The sequence below is a fragment of the Crotalus tigris genome, unplaced genomic scaffold (assembly GCF_016545835.1).
Source record: "Crotalus tigris isolate CLP2741 ecotype Arizona unplaced genomic scaffold, ASM1654583v1 scf7180000017573.2180621, whole genome shotgun sequence".
Classification (NCBI taxonomy): Eukaryota; Metazoa; Chordata; class Lepidosauria; order Squamata; family Viperidae; genus Crotalus; species Crotalus tigris.
The window spans coordinates 1,895,644-1,907,807 of NW_024096483.1; the positions used below are offsets into that span (position 1 = coordinate 1,895,644).

General features: G+C 35.6%; 1 protein-coding gene across 1 annotated transcript in view; it reads right to left on the minus strand.

Moving 5' to 3' along the window:
* Nucleotides 1-845: 845 nt before the first annotated feature.
* The window catches only part of FLT1 (fms related receptor tyrosine kinase 1), a 116,387-nt gene continuing 105,068 nt past the window's right edge, over nucleotides 846-12,164 (minus strand). The window contains exons 24-30 of the mRNA XM_039356916.1: nucleotides 10,931-11,042; nucleotides 9,246-9,345; nucleotides 5,781-5,886; nucleotides 4,973-5,115; nucleotides 3,817-3,898; nucleotides 2,751-2,842; nucleotides 846-1,931 (exon numbers count right to left, since the gene is read on the minus strand). Coding sequence (XP_039212850.1) covers nucleotides 1,736-1,931; nucleotides 2,751-2,842; nucleotides 3,817-3,898; nucleotides 4,973-5,115; nucleotides 5,781-5,886; nucleotides 9,246-9,345; nucleotides 10,931-11,042 — 831 coding nt within the window. The 3' untranslated portion in view covers nucleotides 846-1,735. The remainder of the gene's footprint in view (nucleotides 1,932-2,750; nucleotides 2,843-3,816; nucleotides 3,899-4,972; nucleotides 5,116-5,780; nucleotides 5,887-9,245; nucleotides 9,346-10,930; nucleotides 11,043-12,164) is intronic.

Here is a 12,164-nt window from a genome sequence, read left to right on the forward strand (position 1 = left end):
GGCTGACCCCAGTGAAGCAAATTTAGGCATAATCTAAGCTTCGTTACTGTCAGTGGAATGTAAGCATGACTAACATGAATGGCTTTGACAGATTAACATCCAGTAATTCATTAATGAACCAAAACAATGGTTCACTACAATGCTACTAAATCTTCAGTATGAATGAAGCTTACAGGACAGTTTTAGCATTACATAAATGTTATAAATAGCGCCAGCAACTTTCAGTTCAGCAGAACTTCAGCAAGAAATTTCTTAGCCTTCCCATTCCATATGTATTAGCTACAATAGGATTCTAGTTTTATCCTCAATAGACTAGCTTAAAATAATTCATCTTACTATGTTGTCATTTGCTATTGGAATATAAAATCTGAATATAATATAAGAAATACATATAGAAATTTTTGTTACTATGACAGGGCACTAAGGGAAAGCTAAATTCTATAATTTTCAAAATAACTTTTTTAAAAAAGCAATTCTATGCATATTTATTTAGCCCAATGTATACTACAGTATGTTTCTTTAGTAATACCTTGTAATTAGACCTGTAGAAAGCATGTAATGAGTTACAAGTAGTGCTCAACGTATGACCACAATTGAGTCCAAAATTTCTGTTCTGAAGTGAAACATTTGTTATGTTAATTTTGTCCCATTTTACAACTTTTCTTGCCACAATTATTAAGTGAATCACTGCAGTTGTTAAGTTAGGGACACAGTTGTTAAGCAAATCTGGCTTCCCCATTGACTTTGTTTGTAAGAAGGTCGCAAAAAGTGATCACATGACCCTGGGACACTGTAACTGTCATAAATATGAACCAGTTTTCCAGCATCTGAATGTAAATCACATGACCATGGGGATGCTGCAACGGTTATAAGTGTGAAAAACGATCTTAAGTCAGTGCTGTTGTAACTTTGAATGGTCACTAAATGAACTGTTGTAAGTTGAGGACTACCTGTACTTCTATAGGTATGAGGGTATGCTCTGTACTCAAACTGAGACACGCAAGAGGAGGACACTTGGGGTGCTCTACTGCTTGTCCTCAACAACTGCTAATATGACAGAGCCAGCTGAATATCTGGTTGGGCCATTTTTTCAAATTAGTTTCTTGTTCAAAAGTAGAAATTGTCCCTAAGTCAGTGTTTCTGTTTTCAGCTGGCTGGAAACTGTATTACTGAGCTATGCTCTTCATCCAGAAGGGTACCAGGTTTGGTTTAAATTGTTTTAAAAGTGTCGTAAAATTGTTCCTTTTCCACAAAAAGGCAAATGACCAGTAAAAGTTTGAAGTCAGCCTTCTAAATGTTTAGATTGGTAGCCGTTTTTGAAATAGTAAACATTGCAGCACAATACAATCTGAATGAAAGAAATAAATCCAGTGCATTAATCTGATGTTAAGAACTGGGGAGATCAATGCACAAGACTTTCATTCCCTCCAGCCAATAGCTCTCGTTCTGTACTGTATTTTTATCCCACCTTATTATTGTTATAAATAAGGCAACAGGCATACATAATACCACTTTCTCCTCCTATTTATATTACTTTCAACTATTGTGACATGCTTTCAACTATTGTGACATATTGGATAGGAGCTAATGCATGATGATGTGGGGAGTTGCATTATAGAAATAATTTTGGGAAATTGACCCAGGCGATGATGAATTGATGAGCAGCAAAATAATATATGCAGCGCTGAAGTGGAGATGATAGAGACCTGCAGCTCAAAGGTCAGGTATTTTGACTTCAGCAAGTAGAATGCCGCACTGTTGAATTATGACTGGAAAGAGAAAGATCCTGCACTAATTTTTCTTCCCATATTATTTTGCTACAAGTAAGCGGCTGCATCGTATCACTAGTATGACCAAAACTTAAAGTGTAGTCATTTGGTTCAGCTGTGTCCCAAAAGACAGGTCCCTTGCTTCTGTTTCCAGCGTAGAAACTGTAAGTAAAAGCAGTAACTTTTTAGCTGGGAGGTAAGAGTATACAACAAGTTGTTTACTATTACTGTATTTTGCTATTTACTTCTTAAAACATAATTGTGTAACTAATATGAAATAAAAATACTTTAAAGATGTAGAGTTCCAATCAAAGTATCAATAAAATTAAATAGTTAACATATGTAGAGTAAGGAAGAAGACCAAGATGGAAAAACAGGAGATATTGCTGAGGTAAAAAAAGACTGAAGCGTTTTAAGTTCAGAAGTTCTGGATAACTTTTAGAAGTGGTTCAGGCAGACACCTCCCTAAGTCAGTGAAGTATAATGAGGAGGAAGAGGTACAGCCCAATCAGACATGCAGGATTCTCCTAGTCTCAGTAAAAGTTTTAGCCTTCCTGTGGAGCTTTAAGGGAGACAGCAGTGGCAATTCCTCCTGCAATTTATTCAGTAGCATCATTTTGAACAAAAGTTTACTTGGGAAATGTCAGCCTTACAATAGGCAATATCAAGAAACAGACACACCATAAATTCCAGAAATTGTTTTAGAATAGCAAGGTCTTGAAAACCTATCAGTTTTTCTCTGCCCCATCTTAAATCAAACATAATGGCAAGGTTATTTTGAATTTCTTTTTCATACTATCCTCTTCCCAGGGCTGAATATTATGTTTGTATAGCTAACTTTGCTGTTTCCATTCTTTTTTTTATTATGATGTATTTTGCTTTTTGTTCCACCATATTGTGATATATTTTCATTGAATAGTTTATCCTCCTAGGGCAACCGGTAAGTTGAAAATACATTTAATAAATGAAAGAAAGAAATACCTCCCAAAAGTTTGCTTTGGTCTCATGCCAGTCCATGTAAAACGTTTTAGCTGTTTCAAAGGCAGCACCATTCTCCCCTCAGCTTGATAATTCTGAAAGAGAATACAGTTCTGATTATGAAGCTTTGGGCTTTCTTTATAACCCATCTTGATGTATAGAATTTCAAAATATTAAACTATATTTTGTAAAACATAGAAAAGATGGGTTTATTGGCAAGATTCACAGGAGCATTGTGGTGAGGAAAATTATATTTTGTGTCCAGATCAAGCCTTAAACTGCCAAAATGAGGATACCTTTTTCACTTTATCATTGGCCAGAAACAAATAATTTTGTTTTTTGTGATTTGTAAGGAAAATGATCAATAGTCAATGGATGCATTTTGCTTGGTTGAACTTGTGTCCATTCCTCTTATTGATAGCTCTAATCTGACGGACCTTCAATTTTTATGCATAATATATAGCTCAACAAATATATAAGCTAAGGTCTTTGAGCTTAGATTTCAATAAGAGCTTTATGATCTCCTGAACTCTTTCCAGGCTGCTGTTAAAATCTTGAGTCAGAAGAAAGGGGGAAAAAAGTCATCTGCATCACAATAAGTATCTTTTCCAGAAACTCTTTTAAAAATGGTTTTTTAAAGGGGAATCTGTAATGAGAATGGTGATAACAATGGCTTTGGTCCAGCCCCGATGAAGGGTGGAGAGAGGAAGGAAGGAGAAAGAGAGATTAAAACTGTCTTCTTTTCTGGTGTGCTGGAACCCATCTGGGACACTTTTTGACAGATTTTCCTAAGTTACAACAAGCTATGGTTTCCACAACTCCTCCTTTTCTTACCACTGCTTAAGCAGTCTCTTACTTAAAGAGAAATAGAGAAGGATTAGAGGTTTGAAAGCTAGCAGTTATATGTTTGGGAGATCCAGGTGGGTTCAACTATTTCCCATTCCCAATCCAACTCAAGTTATGATGAGCCAACCGACTGTTCTTTGGGAAATTAAGTATCTCTCAACATTCCTTTGTCTTCAGTGCATCAGTCTAGGATTGAATCCAAAAGAAATATTTTAGGACTTACATCAGGCTGAAATTTGTGCTTAGGTGAACTTTCTTCAAAGACTCTCTGAAATGGTTTCATCTTGAAAGCATGAACATATTTTCTTAGAAAATAAACAGGGAAAAAGGCTTCTTGAGATAATATCAAAGCAAAATATTACTATATAGTAGCTACATGTGAACATTTGATCATGGATGACAGCGTAAGTATATGCCTGATGCATTTTATTAATTATAAAAGAATGTTCACAAATTATATTTAATACAAAGAATATCAAGTTTTTACCAAAAAAATCGTTACTATTTTTATATGGCATTTATTTCCTGCTCACCTGTAATACCTGCTGTTTTTATGTTTTCTGTTTTATCATATTTTTGTGTGCCACCCAGAGTGTCTTTTGGTGAGATGGGTGGCTGTATAAATTTGATTAATATAAAAATAAAAACCACCTAAAAGCAACACAAGCCTAATTCTGGAGCTGCACAAAGTTAAAAGGACAGGCTGTTTTACCATTGTAGAATTTCTCAGCTCCTGGACTCTGCCTGCTCTCTGCAGAGGTTCAGCCACAGCATCATCAATACTGAACTAAGTTTCACAATTTTTAGATGGGTAAGCAGGAATGATACCATGCCAGCTTTTATGATAGCAATGAACTTTACAAATCATTAAAAATACAATATGGAATGCTGGCTAGATAGTATTTATGTTCTCCTTTGGATACCTAGAAGCTACATTGGTTGGCTCATGGGGATTAACAGAATTTTCAGCAACTGTGAAGACATCATAGATCAATTTTAATTTTTTTCTGAGGATTTGAGGGATGAAACTGGTGGTAGTGTGGAAGAGACCTCTGACACAAAGCATGATGATCTAATAACTTCCCAAGCTTACTCAGTGTTGGTTGCCAGGAGCCATGGTAGAGAGAAGAGTGTATTATTGTCAGCACTCCAAAGTAAATCAGATTAGGAATCCTATGTCATGTAGGTCAGTACTAGTTTTATTATAAAGTTATAGTAACTGAATCTTGCAAATCAGAAGGAGCTTCCTCCCTCTCTTCCTTGTCTTCTCTAGAATTAGGGAGGACTTTGCCGAGATGTTTTTTCAGGTTACAGACTTGCTCCAAACCACACCGTTTTATATTTTTTTATATATAAAATATCCTGACATTTCACCTTACCCCCAAATTTCAGCATGTGCATTAGTCAAGGCTGGCACTGAACTGTTTTTTCTCTCATGAAGATCAGAGGAACTTGGAGAGCAGTGGTCAGATCCAGTGTCCTCTGGTAACAGAGTATTCAAAGGTATGTAATCTTTACCATCCTATGAAGACAGAAGGAGAAAGTGGTGAAACTAATTGTTATATAAGCCATGTAAAACACACCTATATTACAAATACATAATAGGTTTTAAAATTTCTCTACATATCTTAAAACAGTTTGATTCATCTCACAATTAAACTGAAATATTATGCTATAAGCTTACATTCAGAATAATCGTATGGCACAATCAGCATGGGGATTGATGCATCCTGAAAGAATTTTTGGATGATATGCCTTCTAAAAATGTTTCACAGAATAGAACTTCCCATAACATTATACTTTTCTAAACACAGGGTTAAAATGTATGGGGGGAAAAATCTTTCAGTATGCCTTCTGCTACTTGAACTGCGAAATGATAAAACTCCATTAGAGTCTTAGCTTGTGAATTGAATGAGAATCTCAAAGGTGGACAAATTGATTAAACATGCAATTGAATCTTATGGACAAAGCAAGTAGCTTATCTCTGGAAAAAAATCATAGGACCAACCTCATTGATGCTTGAATCTGTGCAACTTCAGCCATGCAGATTGTGTGCATGCTACTATAGTAGCACTGAATCCTACTTCTAAGAGAGGAAAAGTATGAGGAAAGCCGACATATCTTCCATTAAACCATATCTTGCTCAAAGAAAAAGCTATACAAGACACATCACACTTTTCTACTTACCTGTTGTACATTAGCCTGAAGTAAGTCCCCTAATATTTCCACCAGCTCTGAGAACCATGGTCTTTCATTTGGATCTCCTTGCCAACAGCTAAGCATAATATGGTATCTGCCAAAAAAACAGAAGAAATAAAAAAGGACACAAGCTTCACTTCTGCAGTGGCTTATCTCAAGTATCATCAGTTTCATTTTGTGGACCACTTTTAACCCTCATCCTTCCATATGAGCTCCATTTTTAATTGCTAAGATATATGACCATCTTTCCCTTTTCTTTTTAACAACTTTAATTAAATTAATTGTTGCTGCAGTTGAGTCTTTCCACCTTGCTTTGGTCATCGTCTTCTTATCTTCTACTTTTCTCAGCATCAGAATTTTCTCCAGAGAGCTAGGTCTTTGCATAATATGCAAAAGAATGATAATTTGTGTCTGGTTATTTATACCTTAAGTAAGAATTCTAATTTGATTTGTTTGAAGGGCCATTTGTTTATTTTTTTTATTATACATGATATTCTTGCAAATTTTCTCTAACGCCAAAGTTCAAAGGCATCAGTACTGTGTCTACCTTCAAAATATCCCATTCAATTCAATTAGCTGGATTTCTCCATCTATAACCATTCAGTTGCAAAGGGGCAATTGATGATGTGCCATCTACTTGGTGCTATCTATTAGGGACCATGTAAATAGATTTACCTTTGCCATTTCTACTAAAAAGAAAAAGAAAATATAACCTTGAATCTTCCAACCTCCTAGGTCCCTCTGCCACATTCTCAAGTTCCTCCTCCCCAAAAGACCATTAATTGCAGTAGAACACTAAGAACAAATCAGAACAAAATCACAATGAATAGGAAATGGTCCTATTTCTGCCCTGTTGATTTTCGTCCAGTAGGGCTCCAGTTCCGGGTTGTGTTCTGATAAAATCTAAGGAACTGCTGCCTATTTAATTATTTTTTTAAGATTTAAATTCTGCACAGAAATGTAACAGGAATACATGTTAATAAGGAATGAAAGATTAAACAGACTTTCAGTTAGCTTCTTTGCTATGTCTAAAAACCAAGTCATCTGAATATAAACTCATAATAAGGCTCTGTGGCATAATTGTCCACTTGTCTGAGGTGTTTGCTTTGATAGCAAAGTTTTCCTTCCAAATTTCCCTTTTTATCTTCACAATATGTGTGTGGATTTGGTTAGGCTGAGACAGATGTCTGTGCAGAAGTATTGACATCTGAAAGGATGTATAGCACAACTCAGCTTTTGCTATAACAAAATATCCTGTCTTGATAGGATACAAATATAATATCCTGAATCTTATTGTTATTCTGTCTGGCTACAAAACATAATATTTAGATGATATCAATGAACAGGTAACCACCTCAGGTAACTACCAAAGGTGTTCCCAAAAGAGATATGAAGTGAAAAATGCTTATATACTTTGGCTCTGTGATGGTTTCAGGAGAAAAACATTGTTTTTTTGTTGTTGTAATGATTCCATAAAGCTGTTTAAAATAGAATGGAAACAAAATAAGGGCATGGTATATAGTTAGGAACATTGGACATTCTGTTGCCAGTATAAATTTCGAGCAAGGGAGGACTTTAATGGGAATTTGAATCTTGCCTCCTGCATCATATTTCAATACTACAATTATCTAAAAGCTTTTCTAACTTAGTAAAAGCCTTCCAAGCACTGGCTACACTTTTATTTGTATCAGACTTTCAAGTGCTCCAAATTTATCAAGTCTCTGTACTGATTTTCAAGCCAAACATCAGCAGCTACTTCAGATACTGTATTTCAGTCTCTGATAATTTCTAATCTCTTCCTTGAATTTCTGTTATTCTTTTAGCATACACACACCCACTCACCAGAGTCAGGCAGAAAAATGAACTCCATAGTTTTGCCATTAGACAGCTATCCATAAATTTTATCATGTATTTGCGTTGGCTGAAAACCCTTGGAAGTTAGAACATAAAAGAACAAGATGTTGGCAGAGTGTAATTATTCTGCTGCACATGTGCATTGTTGGATATCTATTGAGAATCACATGTCTCTCTTACAGCAGACTTCATGAGGGCTATAAAAATCCTATTCAAAGTATATTGCCAAAGCCTAATGGGATTCCCATAGTTGTTTGGGGAAGTTATATGGTAAATAGTGATTGTTTCAGAAGTAGATTCAACTGTATTTGTTGTTTGTTATCATGATTGGTGATAACCAAAAAGTTTTTTTTTCCTTAAATTGTCCCAAAGGCAGAGGAATAATCTTATGACAGCTTTAGAGTTCTGACTGATTCCAGGGAGATGAAAAAAAAAATGTGTAAAACACATAAGAAACAAGGAGATGCAATCGCTCCTCAACAGAAGAACATGTGCTTTATATTTGAGGTACCAGCAGTACTCTATTAGCTCAGTCTCAGAATCAGAGTTTAAAAATGCAAAGCAATGTTCAGGCTACTCCCATCAAAATCTGGACAGTCCCAGATCTCTCTTCCATTCAATATTGTTCCCTTCCAGTCTCTCTTCCTTTTGCAACATGTTAAAAGACTTTCCCATTTTCTTCTCTCTCGTTTGCAGAAGAGGCAAAAGGAGACTATCGTCCCTTCTTCCATTTTACTTTTAAAACAGAAAGGAAATGTTTGAATTAAACCTTCTCTGCCATTGCCTCCACCCTTTGGTACATGGCTATTCAGAAGATTGTTAAGACTTGGCTCTGCCAGTTAGCATGGAGGTCTAAGTATGTTATGCAATCCTGAAGATGGCTGATTGGCTTGAGGTCGGTTTCTCGGTTTTTTAACCTTGTTAATTTTTTAACTTTGACTTTTTACTTTTTATTTCTTAATTTTAACCTTATTTTTAACACTGTTTTTAACTGTGCTTTTTAGTCACATTTTAACAATTTTTTTTGATGTTGTTTGTAAACTGCTGAAAATCACTTACCATATATTCCGGCTTATAAGCGACCCGGCGTATAAGACGACCCCCGTTTTTGGCGCTGAGTCGCATGCCTAGAAAGTCATCTTACATGCAGGAAGCTACCGTTATTTCTGGCTTATAAGATGACTCGGCGTATAAGACGACCCCAACTTCGGCATCAATTTTAAAGCTTGCGAAAGTCGTCTTATACGCCAGAAAGTACGGTAAGTGAGATGGTGGTATAGAAACAAAATAAATAAAAATAAAAACCCCAGTCGGAAGATTCCTCATCAAGGGTAAGAGCATATTCACTTTGTCTCATTCTCAGCTTGCTTTAGAAATAGTGTTTCCTCTTTTATCTTAATACAATTATTACTGTATGAGCTAACTGATGGATTATCCTAGGGATTTCTTAGAACGTAGAAGTTGGACACAAGGTAATTTATAAGCATTATTCCTGGACATAGCTCTGCTCTAGGGTGGTCCCTTCTAAAACACCAGAGTGTTGGACATTTTTATGTGCATCTTAGAACCAGGGTGCACATCCCAAAGCATAAAACACACATTTCTGGGGTTGCAAAATCCGGAGCTTTCATGCAAATGCCTTCTTTTAACTTTCTGAAGAAGACTTCATCTATTTGAATGCCAGGATATGGGGATGCACCTAAAAATGAAAGAATTAAAAATGGAATCTTTAGAATTAAGTAAGTAACTCCCAAATTCATATTTTCAGCTGACCATTTTTTTCTCAGAATGCAAAGAGTTAATTCAGAGGTAAAAGCTGCCCTAGAAACATGTACTAGATGACCAGAAAATTGTTTATCTAAGGAACTGCTAGCATTGACCGGTTTCCTTTGCTGTTGTGTCTGTCTCATCTGCCATTCTTCTTTGATGAATGAAATTGTTGCTTCCTTTGCAGGATGGATTTTGTATCCTGCATTTTTCCTTTTATTTTTTTTTAAGAATGCAATGCCTCAGCATTCTCATTTTGAATGCCTTATTACTACCTCAGTCTGAGATATTTTGGTGCTTGTCTGCCTGTGAGTCCCATTGATCAGTACAGAAAGGAAGCAGCTGTGTGTGCCAGTGGCCCAATATTGTGTGACCCAATGGACTAGTAACTCTGGTTGGTTGTTATGACCTACCATCTCCTCCCCCCCATCTCTATGTCTAGAAGGATCTGTTATTTGACACCACAATTTTGAGATCAATACCTTTGGAAAAAAATGGTTGGGACATGGTTTAGCAGTAGCAATTAAAACAGCTATGGTTATTTTGTTTTGTTTCTTATGTCTTGTTTTTCAAGTCGCTAAAATGTAACACAGCTCCTCTTTTTTAAAAAATAAAAATAAAAATTAAAATTCAAAGTAAAATAAAATAAAAACTACTAACTTACAACTTCTATTATGTTTTATTCAGCATGGGTTGCCAACTGGAGAGGATGTGAACTTTAGCCCAGCATATTTGAAAGACTTCAGGTTGCCAAGAATTATCCCAAAGCACCACTATCAAAAGCTCTGCGTAAATCATAGAATTTCAAGGCTCCCATTTCCCATAGGTTGGTAACTCTTGGGAGTACCACTGGTTTTGGTTTTTTGCTGATATTTTTTTTTCTGCTTTCAGCACTGCACTGCTCTCTAACAGACCTCTTACATATACCAATAAGTGGAATAGCACAGAGAGCAAATTAGGGAATTTGGGTCAGGAGTTTGATTGTTTTCACTTGACTAGAACTCTTAAATGATTGTGAAGTGATATAATTTAATCGTAGAAGATTCCTTTTCCTAACTTTGGGCTCTCTTATTGACAGGATAAAACTCATCTGAGAATTTGGAGATTTTGAATCCTAATTCATCTACAGGTGCCAGGAAAATGAAGGGGGATTTAAAATCTTGATTTGCCACTGGTTGCAAATATTCTTGCAAATGATCTATTTGCATAATAATCTATTATAAAATCACCAGTAATTATTTGTGTATTTATTTTGTTACCATTTAAAAGATATTAGTAATTTATATATATAAATCATTAAGTCTGAATTAAGACTTCCTAGATAGACTGCAACCCTGTACTGTAAAAACTTAATTGAGCTTGTTTGTTTGTTTGTTTATTTCCATGCTTACTTACTTACTTACCAAACTGGATGAAGTTTAACATGCAGTATAAGATTGCAGATTAGGTATTTGCTTTTACTTATTTTATTTCCCAAATCTTAAGAATGGAATATCTTATTTTTTTAATTTTCTTACCTAAAGAAAATATTTCCCAGAGTAATACTCCATATGACCAAACATCACTTTTGGTACTATAGACTTTATCAAATATAGATTCTGGTGCCATCCATTTGAGAGGAAGACGTGCCTGCAATAAAAGTTAATCATGAATTCTGTAAGTGTTTTACAGAAGTAGATTTAAAGGTTTTTTTGACTGTAGATCTTAAACCTTTTTAAAATGCAGGTAGGATGCTGGATTTTTCCCTTGGTCCAGGTCTAGGCCTTAGTTCTAGGCAATTCCTAGTGGTGCCAGGATATCTTGCCATTTCTGAGTTATGTGTCTGAAGAGAATATAATTTCACACACTGAATGTGTTGACACAGCATAATAAATTAATGTTAACCAATTATAGCATGCTGTGTCTGAAGCAAACCATATTATGTCTGATGTGGTTTGATCACATTCAATATGCAAGACAATGTCTGATTTCCCACAATCCACTGAACCCCAAAGAAACTCACTCTATTTTAGCCCTATTATGTTGTATGAATCCAAACCTGTGAGAATTTCAGTAAGATTTAAATGGAATGACTCTGTGCTCAGTGCTATAAGGAAGCCACTGCAGCGTGACTTCTAAAATTACTTGGTTCATGTTTGGTACTCTGACATTGCACTGATGGACTATTACCAACATTACCCTTCTCGAGAACTTAGAACAACATAGAGGTGGCCAAATTGTCTTTACTTATGCTCCATTGCATCTTGGGAGATATAATAAGATTAGGGCAAATTTTTCTCCACCTCTATGCATGGAGAGATACCAAATTTAATTAGTATGTTCTAGCAATTTCCCACTCCTTTTTTCAGACTCTGATGGTTGTTTTTAATCTTATGTAGCATTCTCTTTGCTAGACTTTACAAACAGAAAACATAATTCTGGCTCTAGGCATACAGATATTTGCTTTCTGCTATCTTAGCAAGATGTAAGTCAAAATGTGTTCTCCTTAGACCACCTTTTAAATTGTATCTGGATAGCATACTTCCTAAACAGTTATATGCCATTTATATATTCCAAAGTGCAGTCCCAACCAACAGGGCTGACCAATAGGCCTCAGGATTTGTTATAAAATCATCTGGCAAGGTTAGTCCAGAAATAAATATCAACATATATACTATTTTAAAAAATAAAAGAACTGATGAGCATTTCCGAGCATTGTTGTGGAGGATGCAAACAAGCACAATGTATACAACTCATCTGGATTGCTCATTT